The sequence below is a fragment of the Hypomesus nipponensis genome, chromosome 23 (genome assembly GCF_054491055.1).
Source record: "Hypomesus nipponensis isolate SF chromosome 23, ASM5449105v1, whole genome shotgun sequence".
NCBI lineage: Eukaryota > Metazoa > Chordata > Actinopteri > Osmeriformes > Osmeridae > Hypomesus > Hypomesus nipponensis.
This window is the reverse complement of record NC_140383.1, coordinates 7,658,162-7,680,000: the sequence shown is the minus strand read 5'-3', so window position 1 is coordinate 7,680,000 and position 21,839 is coordinate 7,658,162. Positions and strand designations below refer to the sequence as shown.

The window sequence follows — 21,839 nt, the reverse complement described above, 5'->3', positions numbered from 1 at the left end:
GACTGCTTATGCCTCGGAGGGAATAGATTTCCCTATAGGCTTTCTACTGCATGTCCTTGAAGTCATTGAGGGCTCAGATGTATCTGCTAATATTCTACAACTGATTTAATCAATAAAACAACAACATATTTATTTCATTGCGTGTTAATAACAGCAAAATACCGATACTTGATTTAATTGAAACATAAGAATTGTGACCAAACGCATACACTGACATAGAACCCAAAATCAGTACAGCACACACACACAAACAAACACACAAACAAAAGCATACTGGACACTTCTCCTTCAACTGATTGGGTTCACACAGTCAGTTGAGGCAGACACAATAAGGCCCATAACAACATTCCCCACTCTCCAGCTTGCCTCCATTCATGCATAATATACACTCACGTGTGGACATGCTCCAGTGCAGACCCAGTCAGTCCCAGTCAGAAAGCTACACTCATTCACCATCAGCAGAAGCAAAGACACTCAAACACACCCATTCAAATCCTTCCCAGACCGACAGTCAGTCAAATAGTTATTTCCATATAATACACAAAAATGGCTCCTGTTTAGCATACTATCTTTCTCTCTCTCGCTCTGAAACACACAAAATACAAATACAGAAAACAGAAGAGTGAACATTAGACGGCTAAAACGACTTGAATGTCTGAATGTGCCTTATTGTGAGAAGGGGAACAGGTGAGGCGAAAGAGAGGCTCAGCAGGATAACTGGAGCAGAGAGGCAACGATTCAACTTCCAGGGGCGCTGCACTGAATCTTTAAAGAACTCTATCAGAACAGCATGACTCTGCACCGGTCACCTTCAACTGGGCAATCAGACATCACTGCTTAAACTTGTTCCAACAGGTACCTTGATTGTGCTACGTTTCAGATAACTGAGTACTTTAGACTAATGGGTATTTCCTCACTGAGGTGGCCTGGGACATGCCTGTGAGGCCTAATCAGATTCAGGACCCCAGGCTTCACTTAGAAAATAGATTAGGGCCACTGTAGTGTAGTACACCAGCCCCAAGGAACCTAGCAGGATGGGAGGACCGCGCACACACACACACACACCCACACACAAACACACACACCCTGAGAGCAGGCTGCAGGGAGGTTGGACACCGGCTGTGGCACAGCTGCTTTAGAACTCAAAGAAGCACAAAGCCATTACCCAACTAATGAGTGTTGGGCCTGACCTGGGGTCATGTAGGGAGGCAGAAAACACACAAGGCAAAACTGACCCGCCGAGCACTTTCAAATCTACAAACTGCAGTGCTGTTGAGGTGCCAGCTACGGTTAAGGTAATGGTTTGAACTACAGCTACAGTGGGGGTTACCTTCAAACTAAAAACACGGCAAGTCAGCAACTTTCCTGTCTCTGTCAGCCTTCTGACAGAAAACCACCTCATCCAAACACATAGTCCGGGTACAAATCGGGAGCTAATCTTATACAGACCTAAGTGAAACCAAAGTTCAATGCGTACCAGAAAAACACACTTTTGGGAAGCGTGACTGTGTGCGAGTGTGTGTGCATGCAACAGAGCTGTGGACAGGACAACTTAGAGTATATCTAATTAGGAAGATGACGTCTACTCTGTTCTGACCAATCAGCACTGGCCAGTCATAGCTGATTCTCAGAACTGTGCCTTATCGCGTGTGTGTGTCCTTTCCTCCATCCTTTACCCCAGGCCTAACTTCTGAATTAATATGCAGTGTCTGACTCATCAGTTTAAGGCAGTAGACATGATTGGTTTGAATGGTTAGTCAGCAGACCTGCCAAGATGATCTATGTCACATCATCTCAGAACCCTTCAAAATTGCCCTTGATTGACTGTGGCTGTCAGTACCTTAGCCTGAGATAAGCCTTCAACCACACCCCTCCATTGAGAACAATTAGCATTGCAAGCTTCACCTGTGCTCTGCCCATAGCCTCTGTTTATATACCCTGTCTGATTCTCTGTTCCCGGCCAGATCGAACCAGTATTTTTTGTGTGTCTTCCCAGCGTTTCCCTGTTACTTTCCTGTGCAGACCCCTGCCTGTTTTACCCATATTTTTTACTGTAGTTTTTCTTGGATTCAGTTTTTTTCGGCGTAGATCTCGACTGTCCCTGGATTCCGAGCATGCCTGCTGTGCTTGTACCTGTTTGATGTGTGACGTTTGTTAAATCATTGCCTTTTCAATGTGTCACTCCTGCTTTGTGTCTGACAGTAGCTGTGGACAGCCATTAAAGAATCATCATTAAAGACAGTAATTAAATAATCCTTGCCTTACCTGGCTTATTCAAAAGGAGGTATTTGAAGGAAATCAAGCAGCTTATTTAACCCTGTGTTTTACCCCGTGTACAGGCCTGTGTATTTTGGGGGTATTTTGTATATTAAGTATAAGTCTCCTCTTATTGTATGTTGTGTATTTTTCTTATTTTTTATGGTTTATGGTATTTTGATGTCCTGTTACTATTTCCTCTTCTATCTTGCCTGCTGCAATGTTGCAGTTCTTACTTAGAAATTTATAAAGTACCTACTACTACAACCATATTAGGATAGCCCTCAGTATACAGATAAGAAGCTTATGTATAAATGCAATGTACAGTACATACATGTTCTCCTGATGAGTCAGAGCTATAGCATCTGATAAGTTCATGGCTCACACATTTATCAGTCACATGATCTGCTAGAAAAAAACTTCACCCATTTTATGCTTTGGTAATAACATGATGTCATAGAGAGAGGGGGGGGGAGGTGGGCGGTGGTTTGAAACTGGATCTTTGGATGTGCTTGGTAACATCAACAGGCTGATTCTGATACCGCATATCAGTCTCATAACAAGTTATCTTTTGGTTTTGGTCCAGTATGGAAAATGTGGCTTGACAGATGCAGCAAGTCTCTCTGACCATCTGCCATTTACTGAGCAGCCCAAAGAAAAATAAACACTCATTTTCTTCTTGTCTGAGGTGTTGCTTACGTATAGGCTAGGTTTATCCAGACGAGAAGTGGTCTGCAGTCAATACTCCTGAGCCAGAATCTGCTTTGTTAGGATTACAATTACAGCACAATGCAGAGTAATGTAGGCTATAATTACCATAAATATATGAATATGGTGGGTGTAATGCTATAAACTGCTCATCTAGTCAAAAATAAGGACACAAATGCACAGACAAACAACACAAGCATGCAAAGTCATCACACACACACGTACACTACTAGAGAGGAGGATTGTATCTGGGAGAAGGATTACCTCCGCTGACAGGCTTGTGTTGACTCCCTGTCTCTCCTCAGTGAGCAGGAGGAGATGGGGAGTGACAGGGCCTGAATGCTGCCTGCCTTCTCATGTTCGCCTCACTTGGCTTGACTGCTGCTCCGGCACGGCCAGGTTTGTGGCTTTGTCTCAAGGGGTCACATGACTGCATGTAGAATCATCGAAATGGCCCAATTGTCTTTTTGAAACAGTTCATTAGTACATTATCGGGTTCACCTACCAGCAACAACTGCCAACTGGACCTGTACCAGGCATCGAGTGGTGTTGAAAAGCAATGTGTCAACTGACATATCAATTCTGCTGGAGGTGGAGATCCACAGAACAGGGGACATGGAGGTAGAGAGATACACAGAGAAGCTGGGACGTGGTGATAGGCACATTGAGAAAATCAGGGTAGAATATGGATCGCTGGCTCGTGACCACGCACATAAGTAATTTGCTGATCGCCACTGGGATCATTGAAAGCTTTTTATCAGCGCTAGTAGATTAGGACGATTGACCGGGCTGGTTACTTGACATATAATCAATGCTGTGAGCCTCAATCATGATTGAAAGTATATGGTTACCATTGACGAACCTTCAAGAACCACGCGTGAATGAATTTCTACAGTCTGTCACAGGCATTCTGGATTTTGTGCCTCTGTGTATTGTTAAGGGCTTAAGAGAAATTAGGGGGTTACAAACATTGGGGGCTTTGGTCCTTAGACCTAATTGTCTCCACCTGGGGCCTACCTTCATCCACACAGGGTTCTACACCTCAGGCTGACAGAGTCACTGTTAACATCACCAACATTGCATCAGGCATTCACATGCTATAGCTTAAGATGAGCTGGGCAAAGCGGAGCTCTTGCATTCCTGGCCCCTCCTCCGCAGCCCCCCCCCCCCAAACCTCGCCTAGATATCAGTCACAGACGTTGTCTGTTTGCATTGAGATGAACTAATTACTGCCTGGATGGAAGCCAGGATATGTCTTGAGACTCCAGGGAGCTGGAGAGGATTTGCCTACGAGGTTCATCTACACGGCCCACTGTTTGCTCTTGTTCTGCATGAAGCCATCCCTGAGAGGCAGGACATGCCCTTCCAGAGTGAAGGAATAAACTATTCTTTCTTTCTCATCCTCTCCTCTCCTGAACACTTCTCTCCTCTTCTCTTTTATTTTTCCACGCCTATCCTCTCCTTTCCTCTTCTCTCTACTCCTCTCCCTCTCCTTTACTAACCTCTTCTCTCTACTCCTCCCATTCAGCATGCACTTCACGTTTGGAACATTGTCTCTCGTCTGCCCTAATGGGCCTCCTGTCGCTTTGGCTTCAGCACCTCCATTTAATCCTAAGTACCCACCTCTGGGTCATTTTGTTTCCCTCTACACCATCATTTGTTCCTGCCTCGTTCGGAACACACACCATGGTTCAGAACACACCAACCTGACGTGACGGCTTCATCTTGGGTCTGTTCCGGTGCGAGTCCTTGCCTGGCTAAGGGTCTGCAGCTTTGTCTTCAGAACCTCAACGAGGGGCTAAAATAAGACCGCAATTCCCGGCGAAATCAAATAATCCCAGGAAAGAGGTGGCGACGAGCCATCTTGACATTTTAGACACCTGTGGCCCCTGCTCTTGCAAACAGCCAGCAAAGCGGAATCTTTTCCTGGGTCGCTTAAAAGGTCTTTTAAATGGCTGCCGAGATCCACTCAAGGTCACAACCTCTATCCTCATTGGCCCTCGAGTATTAATTACCAGGGGTTGTTACCCTGGTGTAAAGATATTTCTAAGAGTGTAACTTATGTCGAGGGTTCGATTCCCACAAGTACCAATAACCCCCATTGTGTGTGTGATCACTGTGCTGTCACTGTGCTGTCTCTTTGTATAAGTGTCAGCTTAATGGAACAGCCTGCAGGAAATGCCCATAAAGTCTAATGACACATCACTGAAACCTAGCTTCCCAGTGTGATCCCACAGGAACTACACCTTTTACCGTCCCCTCAGCAGAGAGGGCTCCAGTATCACTTTGGCATTGCGAAACCGATAAGCTCTACAGCCTAGTGTGGTCACTTTAAACCAGAACACTGTAATCTATGGCCTCGCTTTTGAAAAACTCTAACTCATAATTCTAGGAGCTGTCGTCAATTTAAATTCTATGCGGCTGTTGTCGATATTGATGGCCTTTAAGCAGGTTTAAGCAGACAGTCATTGTAAATAATAAATGAGTGTTTGGATATCTATTGATCGCAGCCCACCCGCTTCCTGGTACACAGTCTGGAAAGTGCATTGACGCAGATGGTGAATATGAGCTCACAAACAATTCTCAGATAAAATGTGACGGATGACAAGACGTGCAGGTGAATTTGTTTTGTGTGTGTGTGTGTGTGTGTGTGTTTGTATGACCAGACTCCCTAGGTCATACTGATGTAAACACCACACTACATAGTACACAAAATGCAAAACATGTTCTGTATTCCACAGGCATACCTAAATGTTTTTAATATTCTTAGTAGTTATAAGCATCATACTGTTAGACTTTGATTCATGAGGAGGTAGGCACAGTACTTTACATTGATTATCAACTTTTATTATCATACTTCAGACTTTTTTATTGCTGAAATAATGAACTGAGTTCTCTATATACCCCATCATCTTGCCATTATAAATGTGTGAGAGCTATTCTAATGAATAGGCTTATTAATTCTCCTCTCAAATCACATTCCAAATGAAAAATGGTGTTACTGCCCAAGACAAAATACCTCTCCTCTGCAGTATAAACCAATAATATGTTTATTAATGTGTGTGCATGTGTATGTGTCTGCACATGTGTGTTTGTATGTGTGTGTGTGTGAGTGAGTATCATATGTGCATATGTGTGTTGGTATCGACATTTGGGAGTCTTTGAACCGCAAGCATGAGGAGTAAAATCATGTAGTGGCCTGGAAGGAAATTGTAGGTGTCACCACAACATGTCACTAGTCCTCTGTCACAACCCTTGTTCTCTTCGACCCTCAAACTCCCACCACTCCTACTAACAGTCATATCCACCTCTCCACCACTCCACTTCCCATTCCCCCACCCTCTACATCCTTAAAGTCTAAAGTTCTCTGGACATCCTTTCTGATCCCATCTTCCTCTACTACATTCCTAGCCTCCTCCTCTCTAACCCCCCTCCTACTCTACGAGTCTCTCTCTCTCTCCCTATCCTGGTACCGCCTCTCGTTTTCTCTTTCTCCCGGGGGATGCCGTGAGCCTGCCCAGTGTTCATAATGAGAGGCAGATTGTGTCTGACCTGGAGATGGTGTTCTGCCCCAGGGAGACCCCAAGCACACTCCAAAACAAACAAACACACACACAAGCGTGCAAGTGCACACAATCTCTCTCTCGATCCCTTTCTCTCCCATCTCTGCGTCGTGTTTCTCTCCCCACATCGCTCCGCTGCGTTCCGGCTCTGCTCCCAGGCCCCGCCGGCCATGTACGGTCACTGACCCCCGTCAACACACAACACACTGCTGGCTGCTTCAGGGATGTGGTCACGAATGGCGACTCTTCCTTAATGTCTACCTTCATTTGGACCCACAGTGACAGACAGGCCCATGCTACCTGCATGAGTGCTGTAAATTCTATCGATTTCCCTAATTACGGTAATGTACAGGACAGACAGATGCTATAGTTGCTGTGCAGAACACCGGGGCTGATACCTCCGGTGTATAGATAACACATACTAGATAGCACTTTTAGCCGACAGAATGGTCCCCCCATGGTGGTCATGTGTTTTGATCTCTGGAGGCTTTCATTCCACACTATCACCAGGGCAGGAGCAAAACACCTTGGAGAGCCTGGAGACACGGGGGAGTGAGAGTGGGAGGGAGAGAGAGAGAGAGAGAGAGAGAGAGAGAGAGAGAAAGAAAGAAAGAGAGAGAGAGAGAGAGAGAGAGAGAGAGAGAGAGAGAGAGAGAGAGAGAGAGAGAGAGAGAGAGAGAGGGGGGGGGGGGGGGGGGTCAGGGTGTCTAGTAGGTGGTGTCCTGTCAGGCACAGAGCTTGTCCAGAGAGGTCCATTTGTTGGGCATAATTGGGGCCTAACCTGATTAGGATGGACCATGCCCACCAAATGAATATGTCTGATTGTTCATTTAGGCTCAAAGATCTTTTGCCTTGATTAAGGAACTTTTCTGGAAAGCAAAAATCAAATGGACATCGCTGTGTGAGCTGTGGGGCGTAGCCTCGAGATTAGTCTCCAGCAACAGTGTAGTCTCCAGCATGAGTCAGAGTGGGAGGGTTTATAAATATGAGATGATTGTGACTCTCACAGTCGGATTCGAGCTCGAGGTGTGATTCTAGCAAACTCCACAGACAGAGGTGTGATGTCATAGGATCCTCAGACAGCGGTGGGTTTTGGCCAACATAACCTGGAGTGAGGAAGGTTATACTACTGGAAGAGGACTTTTTAGATACTGTTACGCTTTCTTTGAGACTATAAACTGATTGAGAAATAGAAACATAGACCAGCTTAATTGTGAGTCTATATCCACCTAGCACATATTCATAAAGCCTGAGACATTAAATACATTTCTGTGCTTGCTACTTCCTCTCTGTGCTCTCTACTTCCTCTGTACCATATTCTAATTGTGCAGTAAATAGGAAGTGGATTGACTATCTGTCAAAACGTCTTTTCTGTACTGATGTGTCAGCGTGTCGACTACATTGTGGTGACAAAGTCATGTGTTTTCTCTACAGTAGGGTATGAATGCTCAGCTGCTCATTAGAACCCCCCCACCCCACCCAGCCCCTCCTCCTTCTCTCTGTGGAAGACAGGGAGAGACGAAGCCCTGCAGTCAGGGGACCAGGCTAAAAGGCCGTCTTTGATTATCACTTCTTTTCATTTGGCTTGGCTTAATGAGGGGCTTTAGAGCACCACTGTGACAGACCATTTAAAAAACACAACGACATGTGTGTTTGTCACAGCATGGAACAAAATATTTATATTTAGCTCCCCCCCCCCCCCCCCGACTCCACTGTTGTGGTAACCACTGACCCCCCCTTGGGAACTCCCCCCCCCCCAACCCTGGGCTTCGCGCCCCTTTTAACAGCCAGAGAGGCTAAGATGAATTCTTGACATCCATGGGAGTTAATTACAATGACTGCACTTCCCTTGCTAGAGGTGTGTAATTAGTCAACATGCAATGCAAATTGAGTTTTTGCTCTCAGAAATCGCTGAAGCTGATCGCTATGAATGAGGCCATAATCCGAACATAAGTGTCTGAGGGTTTGAAAGGAAGGAACATGGGGGGAGGCTTCTGCTGTCAGGGCCAAATGAGGAGGTCTGGTTAGTGGGTGGAGTGATTACTTGAGTCACTGTGTTGAAGTTGAGTAGTGATCTCAGATGGCATAATGTAGCTGATGAAGGAGTGAGGACTATTGGAGATGCAGCAGGATATAGTATGGTATCATCACAGACCAATCAAAAGGGGGATTTGAACCAGCAGATGTTCCCCGTTGGCCATATCCGAGCTAAGGCTGTAACACAATGGTCCTTCTAATAGTATTGACAAAGCATGCCTTTTCAGTTCCACAATAAGACCATGATAATTCATTTGTGTCAATATTGGGAAAGCTTCTAAGGGGTTCACTGAACTAAAAAAATACATATTTTTTCAGACCAAAAGGGTTGCATAGCACTCCTTTTCAGTGAGTGAAAGGGATCTGGGTTCTTATGAATTATTCCATATTAATCAAATCAATAAGATGAGCTGCAGTTTTCCTCTGTACTCGTCTGGTTCAGAAAGCAGAGGGAAACGGACAGCTCGGGTGAGATGGAGATCTGCCTCGCAGCGTGTTCGCCTCGCCGTTAGATAGAGCTTTTGATCAAGCTGTCACACTTAAATGGTTTAGGGGGAACACTCGCCCAACTCGCACACACCATCTCCATCACAATGGATCAAAACGCATAGAGAGAGAAACTCGCGCGGCCCCTGCACCTTGCCGCCCGCCCACATCCTCTGCATGCGCCCTAATGCGCACGGGCTGCTCATCGCATCTGTTCAAAATTCTACCAGAACCCCCTCTGAGCGCAATTGACTATAGTCTTTCCAGACACAAATACATGTATTGCTTTGAAAGAAAATAAAATAAACGCATCTGTGTGCACTGGTTGAAAAAAGAAAACACTTAATACCAATGAACACAGAATATGAGCGGCAGAATCTCTTAACTGTTCTTGGCCTACTCTTCATATTTTGTGAATTGTATTTTCACCTTCGAAGCTCTGAATATATAGTCTACAATTTATTCTGATCCAGCCTACCTACATAAACAGATTTGAACAGAACAATTTAAGTCTTTGGCGCAACCGAATGTGCCGCACTCCGTAACGGAACTGGACCAATCACCAACCTTTCAAAACCTTCTATAAAAAGTATAACAAAACAATATTACCGACATGATCACAAAACTTTGGCTTCGATGAGTGTTATCTTTCTTCTGATAATGTCGCACTTGTATCAAATAAGTGTTACATTGAATGGACTTTGCAATCCAAATATCACAAAGTATGCTATCCTTCAGAAGCTGCATGGTTAAGCTCTTAAATAAATATACAACTGAACACACACTAGTGGCCCCTAGCCTGCGGTGAATAGGACCCACGCGTTATTAAGGTGGCTGCGTGTATAGGAGCCATTAGTTTAACCTGTTAGTCTTGGTTCCTTACTAGAATAGTCGCTTGGAAAAGTCATGGGACACAACAAAAGAGGCTTTTAGATTAACTCTGATTTCCAACGTCAGGTTGGTTACTCACGGGTGCCATCGAAGCGGGTGGCGATGGTGTCCAGGAAGGTGTTCTGTGGTGCCAACAGACCTCTCATAACCGGCATCCTGGACCGAGTCGACTGTGTTCTCCTGCCACGGCGCCCCGGGGCATTGGACTCTTGCTCAGATCCGAAGCCGGGCAAGAATCGGGATGTACCTGGCGCGCATCCTAGCCCCTGGAGGAGCGCGCCGATCCGAGATACGCGTGGCTCCACTTTGAGACCGGGGTTGTGACCATATCCTTCAGAAGAATCCGCACATTACGGGTCGTTGAACCGCAAACTATGTACTTAACCAGTCTAGAATGCTATATAATCGGTGGTAAATTAGGTAGGCAGTTTGATTAGGCGGAATTTGCACGGCGTTAAACCTGTGACTTTTCACAGCGCAGCGTTTTGGATAACGCCAGTTTAGGTGCTGATGCTGCTGTGAACGGAGCAGGCTCCTCCTTGCGCGCTCTCCATCTCCCTCTCAGTTGCTTGGTTTCTCTTGGTTACTACTCAGAGCAGATGTCATGTCACGTGACATCTTTAGGGACTCTTCCAAGTCATGCTCCTGTGACTGAGAGCCTGGTCGAGGTAGGTTGCAATCCCCCTAGCGAGAGACCTATAGCCTACACCTTCATTTGAGGAAGAGGTTCTCTCGCCACACACCGCTGCAAATCTGGCAGCATGACACACCTCCACTATTGCCTTTTGTGGAAATACTAAAAACACAAGTTAAACATCGGTGTTTAACATTGCATCCAGATTAAGCAATTGTTATGCCGTTTAAACAAATTTGACAGAGGCTAATCTGTGTTTCTCTCACCGCAGTGGACATCTGTTACAGTTGCTGCCTAGCAGCTGCTTGAGGGTGTCGGTATAATCCAATCTGATCTGCGGTCACCCAACAAATGTTAACACTTTTCATAAAGCATTTGTATCCAATGAGATCAACCAAACTATTTCCCCCTCATATTTGCTGACAGGAGGTTATGTTCTCCATCATGTAGGCTATAGGTTATTCTCTATATGGCCTGGGACAGGTCATATATCCACTGTAGACTGACTCAATCAGGCCTACTTAACGCTTTAGAGATACGCCATTCAGAGACAGCACAGCAGCACAGCATGTTTCTCCATTGTGATACTAGGTGCCACTGATCTCTTAGGCCTACATTAAATTGTAGACCACTTCTGGCATTTCATAGGCTACTTAAGTCTTCGGGTTTCTTCGCCACCTATCCCGTTTATCTTCCTTTTTGTAAAAAATTGTCAAATCGTGCCACCTTTAGGTGACAAATATACATGCAACATACACCTTTTGAAAAATAAATGATATTGTCTGACGACAAACCGATAGCATGTACTTCACAATGCACTCTGAGAGAGGGAAAGTATCGTATTAATTGACCGAATAGATTAGCCTACAGGTGTACTTTTGTAAATTGTATGTTAATAAGGCAGGCAATATACGAGGATAACTTTTCACAATTGCAACGCACAATACCGCCGCCACTGCCAGACAAGACAAGCATAGTCCACATTTCCGAATTAGCCTACTCCAAGAGAGGACATGATCAGCTCTTCTCAACAACTTCGTTTTGGAGGTTAGCCTTCTAGATACAATCTTTAGAGTTGTGAGAATAGGGATCTATTATCAGCGTATTCATTTCTAAATTAACCTACAACAAACAGATACCAGATGATGGCACAGCGATTATGGGGGGTGAAAATGGTAAAGTGTGAAATAAACGGTCGTATCACATTTAGGATCAATCTAGTCCATATTCACTCTAAGTAAACGAAAACAATGGACTACACATAATATACGCTTTGCAGAACACAGTTTTTCTACAAAGGCCTTCTTCTTGCCGTGTGGGGTTGCGTTATTGGTTAGTGGACTCTAAAAGCTTTCTCTGATTGGTAGAGGGGCTGTCTGTCAGTGATGCCGGTAAAAAGAATTACGCCTATATTGATACGGAACCGCACCTCTCACAGACTTCAGCCTGACAATACATCTCCGAAGACCCAGTCCGTGTATATCTAGACGATTTACTGCCTCGTCTACTATTACCTGATCAGATTCGTGGCTCAGTTCGGAAACGAAGGTATGGTAGCCTACTTTCAGAATAATGTAGCCTATTCATTTATGTGCCAGAAGGAAGCGATATGTAGCCTATTTTGCATTTGACCCATTTAAGCCTATTGTTCTGAAAGTGACATCTTTTTGTAGCCTAAATAAGCATAAAACATTGGAAACACGTGAAAAAGAAGGAATCGATCATGTCATTTAAAGTATCTATTATGCCTACTGTAGACTGTACTGCCTGCTGTCATAGCGATGTAGACCAATCAGGACACGGCCTGCTATGAAATTATACTTGAAAGTGAATTATACTTGGTGAAGTAAAAGTACAGCTTCTAAACCAATCATCACTGAAGTCGGTATCCCTAGCCTATTTGTCTGATCCTTTGCTTTTCTTCGGTGACTCAATCGGTAGGCTATTTTGCAACATCGGGCGATGTTCTGGTTGTTATGCAAGGCTTTTCCTGGTACACTCAACAACTTAGGCTATAGCCTACTCCAAACTTTCTTCAAGTAATGCAGTTCTCGTTAGTAAACGATGTTAGCCTTTTTTTGCGTAAAACATTGTTGCAATGCAATAATCAATGCGTATTAAGGTCATTTCTGTTCTCAAGTGCAATACTTTGAGCCTGGCTCGCTTTGACAGACTTTGGCAGCTTAGCCGCTAAGGAGTTAATCAGGTTCACTAGAGAAAAAATGCCGACTCGCAGGTCTGGTAACTTCACGTTCCTCTTGAATGGAGTTCCTTCATTCTAATGTGTGTACACACCAGACCGATGAAATGGTCTTGTCCTCTCTTTAGTATCAGTCCTAAAATAACAACCAGGCATCTAGGTTAATCGTGGACAGTGTCTTCACACTATTTTATCACCTCTTTCTCAGGTTCTAAAATGTCTCAGAAGATCAAGACCGGTCCGGTGGTGGAGATGCAGGGAGATGAGATGACCAGAGTCATCTGGGAACTCATCAAAGATAAGCTCATCTTCCCCTACCTGGAAATGGAATTGCACAGGTAAGACCTGACATGAATACATTATACATGACTCTCTGGGGGGCGACGGCATTTTGCAGATTTACATTTTAGTCATCTAGTAGACAGTTTATCCAGAGCAGTATACAAATAGTGCATATAAAAAGTACAGTAGAAGAAGTAGAAGAGATATTGCGATGTTGCTGCCTCCTTCTGACTCAGTCATCCAGGGAGGTTATGGGGTATAAACAGTGTGCACAAGGAGAGGAGCTCTCTTCTTCACAGCAGGGAAGCCAGGCACCAGGTGCTGTTGTTATAGCCACTTTACCAGTTTTATTCCATTAACAACAGCATGGGGTGTGGATCTCCGGTTTGTCCTGATAAGTCAGTTGTCCTTATTCTGTACAGAGCCATTGTAACAGGAGAGGGGGACCTGATATCGTAAGGAAGTAAAAGTGTATTTTGACGACCTCTTTCCCAAATGATGTGGCTGTACTGATAGTAATACAGTGCAATACTTACCCTTGACATCTTCAAGGACTTTAGAGTGGTCTGACCTATGTAGTTGGAGTGTATTGTTGCACAACCAGCTCTTTATTGCCATGTCTTGTCAAACTGACCTATAGCTCCTTTTTCCTCTCACCTGAGAACTTTGTTCTGATCGTAAACTGGTTCTAAAAGAAACTTGGTATTTGTGACCCCATCCCCCAATGCAGAGCATTCTGATCACATGGGATCAGCAGACTTTGTGAAACCCTGCAGTGTGACCCAGATTAGTGTGTATGTGATATTGATTTAGGAGCCTATGGTACAAGTCCATACCTGCCAAGTATCTACTGTACAGTACATCTGTACCCTGTGAGTTTCAAATACAGCCCCCTCTCATGTTGTAGTAGACCTTCAAACTGTGAGGCGATAGCTACCCTCTGGACTTTGGCTTAAGCCAGCATTGGGATCACCATGATGTCCATGTCCTCACATGGTTCCTGTCACACGGAGTGGTCTTTGACTTCTTAGACAGTGGCACCGCCACAGGATTTCCAGGGGGAGCCACAACCACACTGGCCTCACCACTGCCCCCCCCCCCCCCCCTCCTGACACATATCGTCCGGAATTATTCATGAAGCTTACTCAAAATGTTAACTGTAACATGTAACATTAATTGTAAAATAAGACACCAAAGTATATCAGTATGTGATTCCTTAACTTTCACATTGACATTGTTTTCAACTAGCCCTTATAGTACAACAGCATAATAGAATTCCTGAAATTCAGTTATGGCTTTTGATTTTGGTAGGTTAGCTAAAGGTTGTGTGTGTGAGATGAAAATAAGCGCTGTCAAATAGTTGCTCTACCTCTCAACGTGTGTGTGTGATGACCAGGGATTGTGGGATAGTGGTGGTCTGTTTGCAGCTCTTGTCTTGCTTTGTGTGTAGCTCAATGCAGTCGACCTAGTAGGAAGATGGGAGGCAAAGAAAGTAGGTGAAAGGTTGAGCTTTTACACAATGACTTGTTTGACACTGAGCGAAGCAGTCAAGGAAATAATCAGGACAGCCTTGCCATTTGGAGTTTACACACAACCGCTAATGACTATGGATAGTTGAATCTCACTGCAGTTGAATTCATACATATTCTCTCTGTTGAGGTCTTGATTGTCAGAGCAGTATTCCTAACAAAGATGGCACTGTTCCAATACACTCTCTGAACACAGTTCCCGGAAATGATTTGATTTTACAGACAAAAACTTCAAACCCATAAATATGAATGCGCTGGCACCTTGTCTGCACACATGCAGTTCTACCAGACCAGCCCTTGCATCCATGGAGAAGGTGGTGTGGTATCGGGTTTGGACTTTTTCAGGTCTTTCAGAAATAGCTGTTCATCAGTTCAGTCACGCAGCCTGTGAAGACTGAGCTCTTTGTTTCTTTTGTTACCATCTTTTAAACAACTACAGAGCTCAGCACAGCATTGTAACACAATAACAAGATTCATGTCATCCCAAATGGCTCAGGCACAATCAGACTATTATAAAAGTAATTCTGAACAAGGATACAATAAAATCTACCCCCTCCCCAGCCCATGAGCACTGCTGCTGGAAATGTATTTGATGTATTTGAGATGTTCTTCATTGTTGTCCTGTGCAGTGTTGCCAGAATGCCGAAAGCAAATGTCCATTCTATGTCAACTTAATGGACAATAACGTTTTCTTATTTGTAACAATGTAATGTGACGTGACTCCGTACCCCCTAGCTTTGACCTGGGCATGGAGTCTCGCGACGTCTCCAACGACGAGATCACGGTTCAGGCGGCGGAGGCAGTGCGTCGGTACAACGTGGGCATCAAGTGCGCGACCATCACGCCAGACGAGAAGCGCGTGGAAGAGTTCAAGCTGAAGCAGATGTGGCGTTCGCCCAATGGAACCATCCGGAACATCCTTGGGGGCACTGTGTTCAGGGAGCCCATTATCTGTAAGAACATCCCTCGTCTGGTGCCAGGCTGGATCAAACCCATCGTCATCGGAAGACACGCACACGGAGACCAGGTAACCCTGGGAAACCATCCTCCTCAAACCTGCAGGTCCACATTTCACTAGTCATCCAGAGACCCTAGCGACACCCCTGCATGGAAACAAAGGGAGTGAGGTAGTGAGGAAGGAAGGAAGGAAGGAAGGAAGGAAGGAAGGAAGGAAGGAAGGAAGGAAGGAAGGAAGGAAGGAAGGAAGGAAGGAAGGAAGGAAGGAAAAAGAATGGAGTAAAGGAAATAAGAAAGTGCTTTTCAAGAAGGGAATTGAGCAAGATGAGGTTCCGGTCTTTGCTAGTCAGTGGCGCACATCTGAGGGCAATGTACTGTACCTGCTCACTGCACTGCTTTCCACACAGCCTGATGATGGTCATGCCAGGCCGTGGTGGACAGATGGCCAGGCAAGAGGGATAGGGCCGCTTTCTAAGGAGGCTCACCCAGTCACTGATTAAGTGGATAAGCTGCCCTTTGGACCACACTGTTGACACACAGCCTTCATGTACCAAACTGCTGTGTCATGCTGCTAGAGAATAGGCACCTGTGGATCTGTTAAAGAAGGATGAACAGTTGTTGTTTGGCCCATAAAAATCTACAAAGTATTTTTGAAAGATTGAGCTTTGTTCTGTGTATACTAAACGTGTCCTGGTTTGTTAACCTGAATGTTTTTTCAATCCTAATACTTGAAGAATTTAAAAACAATTTCAGTTAAAGCAAGAGATCTCTAGCTTGGGGAGATGGGTGTTTGGTCTATGACCTACCCCTCCTGGTTGCACCTGCACACTGCTCTTGTTATTTACGCCTTCCCCCTGTCAGTACCATTTCACTCCACTAGATGGCACCAGTGTAGAGTATGTGAGATGCCTGTTGCATGACTCTCTCTCTCTCTCTCTCTTTCTCTCTCTCTCTCTCTCTCTCTCTCTCTATCTCCTCTTCTCAGTACAAGGCCACGGACTTCGTGGTTCCAGGTCCAGGGAGAGTGGAGATGACCTTCACACCCAAGAGCGGCGAACCAGTCAAGTATGTCATCCATGACTTTGAAGGTAAGACAACACTCAGACGCTGAACCCAAACCTCAAAATCACTTGGTGCATTTGAACAGTGACCTGAGAAGACTGTCTATACCATGGGCCTTAAGTAACGTAGTTGGTAAACAGAATCAGAGCCAGACAGGCACCATGGGCCATGGTTTGGTGTGTTTGCTGTGTACATATCCCAGTAGGGGTCTGCTGTATCTGCTTTATCACTGCCTGATGGATGATTCAGCCTTGGCCTTCACTTTCATCACACATTGAGCAAACACAAGTCTGATGCAAGCGGCATCTGATTGGGGGCTGGCTCCACCGTTCGGTCTGCACCTTCCCCCATAGGACAAAAGATTCGAGTTTTTCGGACTTCCTGACTTTCACGTCTGCATGATGTAGGGTGGTTGTGTTGCCGTGTGTAACGGCCAATGCTTACATTGACCAGGACGTGGTTTGTGTGGCTTGTTCAGGCACTGGTGGCGTGGCGATGGGTATGTACAACACAGACAGCTCCATCAGGGACTTTGCTCACAGCTCCTTCCAGATGGGGCTGACCAAGGGCTGGCCTCTCTACCTCAGCACCAAGAACACCATCCTCAAGAAGTACGATGGGCGCTTCAAAGACATCTTCCAGGAGATCTACGAGAAGTAGGACCCGTGGGTCGCAGAAGAACTTTGTTTCCCCTTTTGTGGCGTCACGTACAGTATGTTTACGGCGTGTGTGTGTGTGTGTGTGTTCCAGGGAGTACCGCTCCCAGTTTGAGAAGAAGGGGATCTGGTACGAGCACCGCCTCATCGACGACATGGTTGCCCAGGCGATGAAGTCTGACGGGGGCTTCATCTGGGCCTGCAAGAACTACGACGGAGACGTGCAGTCGGACTCTGTAGCCCAAGGTCAGATAGCCCTGTAGTCACTGTCTCCTTCCCTCTCCTCTGTAGCCCAAGGTCAGATAGCCCTGTAGTCACTGTCTCCTTCCCCTCTCCTCTGTAGCCCAAGGTCAGATAGCCCTGTAGTCACTGTCTCCTTCCCCTCTCCTCTGTAGCCCAAGGTCAGATAGCCCTGTAGTCACTGTCTCCTTCCCCTCTCCTCTGTAGCCCAAGGTCAGATAGCCCTGTAGTCACTGTCTCCTTCCCCTCTCCTCTGTAGCCCAAGGTCAGATAGCCCTGTAGTCACTGTCTCCTTCCCCTCTCCTCTGTAGCCCAAGGTCAGATAGCCCTGTAGTCACTGTCTCCTTCCCCCTCCTCTGTATTCCAGTCTGTCCTGGATGTGATTCATGTATTTTCTAACTCAAGAGTGACGTGTGTGTGTGTGTCCTCCAGGCTACGGCTCCCTGGGTATGATGACCAGTGTTCTGATCTGTCCCGACGGCCGTACGGTGGAGGCGGAGGCCGCGCATGGAACAGTGACCCGCCACTACAGGCAACACCAGCAGGGCAAGGAGACCTCCACCAACCCCATCGGTGAGAGGCCGAGCCCTGCCACAGCCCCAAACCCCACAACCCCCGTTCACTCACTCCACCTGGACTCTCTGTGGCTCGTGACTTTGAGTTTTTCGGGGGGTGTATTTGGTTTTGTGTCCCTGTCCAGTCGCCACACCGTGTGTTCTTGTTCCTCATGTGAGGCGTGTCTTCTGTGTGTCCCCTTGTCCAGCTTCCATCTTCGCCTGGTCCCGGGGGCTGCTCCACCGCGCCAAGCTGGACAACAACGCTGAGCTGCGCGTGTTTGCCGAGGCTCTGGAGGCGGTCTGTGTGGAGACCATCGAGGCTGGCTTCATGACCAAGGACCTGGCCATCTGCATCAAAGGCCTGTCGAGGTAGCGCTCTCTTCTGCCAAGATTCAGGCTATTAGCTGAGTTCAGGCTATTTTGTGCTTAAAATATATATTTATATGTCTCTGGAAACATCTCCATCTGTCCTCCTGTTCCTCAGTGTGACTCGTGCAGACTACCTGAACACCTTTGAGTTCCTGGACAAGCTGGCAGAGAACCTGAAGATCAAGATGTCAAGCCAACCCAAACTGTGATCTCATTTCCTGGCCTTACTCATACAGACACACACCAAAACACACACAAACACACGCACACCTACAGACAGCCTTGATATCAGTGGACTGGCTCAAACCAACAACTAAGCTAACTGTCAGAATCCGAAACAGGTTAATTGCCAAGTAGGTTGTCACACACTATTCATTTGCTTTGGTCTGATGATGCACAACAGGAAACACGCAAACAGGCAAGATGTGTGAGTCACAAGAGTGTGATCTAGATATTCCAGGCAACCTCTGGATTGAATCATTCCCACAGGACTCTGACATAGGAGGTGCCTTCCCCACCCGAGGATGCCATATCCCTAGAACACACACACACACACACACTATCCGACTCCTCCCAAATCCCACTACGCGGGAAGCTCCAGAGGGCTCAGTGTTGGACATAGAAATGAATTTGGGCTATCATTTACTCAAATATATTGCACTAGGTCCCCTGAGGTGTGCTTGGTCCTTGCCCGGCCAGACCAGACCAGACCAGGGGACAGTCCTGTCAGTGTGTCTGAGGGTGGTCTTACCTACATTGCCTTATTTGTTTTATGTTTCAACGGATATTCCAGTCAAGATTCATTCCTTCCTACAAGGTATGCCGACCACTGCAGTTAAAAAGTCAAGAGTAACTTATGACTGCCTGGCGGATGGTATTTCTCACAAAGATGCTAGAGCATTACACACTGGTAGGGAGCCAGTCATGTGATCCTACTTGTTGGTGTTTAAACAGCATGGGGGGTTGAAGGTTTTACTCTGCATACTGTGGTCGGCTTCCATGTGAATATGAACTCAATAAATGTTTTTTTGAGATACTTAGTGTGTCCTTTTATTGAAACAAAAGAAAATGTTGTAAACTATACGGCCTCATCTATAATGGACAGGCAGTGTAAACAATCTGATAAGGTACTTAAGCTCTGTGATAACCTTTTCATGGTTTGCCAGCAGATGGCGAACTACAGTAGGTTCTAAAAGGCATAACATGATATCTTGTTTATGTTATACCTGTTTGTCAGCGTCTGGTTAACAGATAATCCTACTTCTCAGATCCAGCAATTCTTACCCATCTGAATTATTTTCAGCTGTGGCTACACCATCCCAATGAACTGTGTGTGTGTGTGAGAGAGACAGAGAGAGAGACATCCACACTGGCAGTTGAAGGCCACTGTGATAACGGTGCAGCTAGGCCACATACACTCTCAGGAGCACTCTTGACGTGATTAGCTGTTTGGACCATATGGAATCCAGCAGTCTCATCCAGGAAGAAGCAGAGACACGGAGGAAAGCCAGGGTACTTGGGGACCCGATGGAGGCCAGGGCTCGCTCTGAGGTATCAAAGCCAAGGGGGCTGCACCTATTGTCCCTGGGTAATTGGATTTCGTCTGAGAGAAGGGAGTCTCATTTGCCAGTCGGAGGCATCACAAAGATGGCTGTGCGGCTGAAAGCCCAGGACTATTAGCGTCAAATTGAAACAGTGATTGGTAACTATATTTCATCAGAGACAGGCCGATGTGTCTTTTGTTGGTTGATCAGGATACAGACGTACAGTGATATTGCCTGCTGAGAGAAACTTTATTACTATTCAAGAAACAGAAACGAAGTTTCAAGTATCTTAGCATCCATCACAGCAGTGCACCTCCCCACTCTTGTATGCTATGAATGTACAGTACAAACACTCCTACAGTTGGCATTGTCCACCTCTGGTTCTTTCCCCTAGAACCCTGTGTGTACCATGCCATGACTTCAAGGGATTTCAAAGGGCTACAGAAATTAGGTGGTTGGGCCAGTTTCCCTGTGATAGGTTTGATGGAATTCTGAGTCTGCCTCCCTTACTTATTCAGGAAGTGGAGGCAAGAGTTTCAGATGCTGTCCGTAGTCCTACATTCTAATCCATCCTCATAACCCATGCTGAAATGTGCTAAATGCCAATATAATGAAGTGACAAGATGGCAAAATAGCAATACATATCCAACTGCCTTGTTCTGTTTTGTATTCATTCTACAAAGGGATGAGATCTCGCTGTTTTGAATTGGTCGAGAAAATTCCAACAAAAGGAAAGTGTGCATTACACAGATGGACTGCACCTCATTTTCATGAAAGCATCTCCTTTTTTCGAGCTAGAGAAGAGCTGTGTTGTCCTTTGTGTGTGTTTCCAACTTGTTCTCCAAGATAAAAACACCTTGCTCCAGCAGGACAGACATAAGAGGCCTCTGCACTGCTGTTTCCATGGGGACCCAACAGCCACTCTACTCTTCAAAAGCGGGCAAGCAGAGGTAGCGGGCGCCTTTGTGTTGGAGAGGGCAGAGCAGAACAACACTGTGCAGATGAAAGCCCTGCCATCCTTAAACCCAATCATAATTTAGTCATCAGTGCGGCAGGGTATAATCAAAATACAAGGGGAAATGGGAAAGACAGACAGTCTGACAGAGGGGAAAGAGAGATGGGTAGATCATGGGTCAATGCTGGAGGGAGGACTAGAGAGCTGTTAGATGAAAAAATGTGTGGGATCTTAAGGACAGAAATGGTCTTTTTCTTGAAGTTGATACTCAACCTGATTTGCAATGTCAATCTTATGTTCAGCCAGTGCACTTAGATTGAAAGGATTTCTTTCACTCTGGATGACAACACAAACCAAAGATAGAAGGACTGGTGAATAAAACGAACATGCCTTTAATGTACCCATGGTTTGTTTTCAGGAAACAAAATCTAACATATACGTCATGGTGTTTGTGGCCTTTTCTAACTATATCCTCATGAAACAAGACAAACAAGAATCCCAGTTCCTTAAAGTTGATGTCATGATGTTTATGAATAACTATAGAAATCTGATGGGTTGACACACAAGGCCCCATGCCTGGTCACCAGTGGTGACCCCTGAAGCCCTGATGGTTTCATCTTGTCCTCTTGCATATTTGATGGGATTACACATTAACCAGAACAACCTTTTTGGTATAAATAAATGGTCCCACCTTAATCTGTCTCCAATTTCCCTTCCCCAGGCAGCGCTACCGTTGCACGACTCTCCAATAATTGACTTTCTGAACAAAAGTGGATAGTTGGTGGGATGCATCCCCTGTTTAAGAGGGAGTTCACATGCGCCTCTATGTAGGTCATGCACAATATGGCGTCTGCAAGTTTACAGCTGGGGCTCATACCGCCATTATCCCACAACAATGCTCCAGAGAGGAACT

General features: G+C 45.7%; 2 protein-coding genes across 6 annotated transcripts in view; one reads left to right on the top strand and one right to left on the bottom strand.

The window, feature by feature from the left end:
- The window catches only part of kcnh3 (potassium voltage-gated channel, subfamily H (eag-related), member 3), a 62,006-nt gene extending 51,769 nt beyond the window's left edge, over positions 1 to 10,237 (bottom strand). The window contains exon 1 of one of the 2 annotated variants that reach the window (XM_084688305.1): positions 10,021 to 10,237. In XM_084688305.1, coding sequence (XP_084544431.1) covers positions 10,021 to 10,096 — 76 coding nt within the window. In that variant the 5' untranslated portion in view covers positions 10,097 to 10,237. The remainder of the gene's footprint in view (positions 1 to 10,020) is intronic. The other variant, XM_084688304.1, reaches the window with a different exon arrangement.
- Positions 10,238 to 11,516: 1,279 nt separating this feature from the next.
- On the top strand, positions 11,517 to 19,463 carry idh1 (isocitrate dehydrogenase (NADP(+)) 1). 4 transcript variants are annotated; one of them, XM_084689061.1, is made up of 9 exons: positions 11,517 to 11,622; positions 12,984 to 13,113; positions 15,322 to 15,613; positions 16,529 to 16,631; positions 17,084 to 17,261; positions 17,356 to 17,507; positions 17,934 to 18,074; positions 18,265 to 18,427; positions 18,543 to 19,463. In XM_084689061.1, exons 1-9 carry the CDS (start codon positions 11,589 to 11,591, stop codon positions 18,634 to 18,636), a joined length of 1,287 nt encoding a protein of 428 aa, XP_084545187.1. In that variant the 5' UTR covers positions 11,517 to 11,588; the 3' UTR covers positions 18,637 to 19,463. The 4 variants fall into 4 exon arrangements, with proteins under 4 accessions (XP_084545187.1, XP_084545188.1, XP_084545189.1 ...); XM_084689062.1 differs by lacking the exon at positions 11,517 to 11,622 and adding an exon at positions 11,969 to 12,123; XM_084689063.1 differs by lacking the exon at positions 11,517 to 11,622 and adding an exon at positions 12,492 to 12,512.
- Positions 19,464 to 21,839: the final 2,376 nt, after the last annotated feature.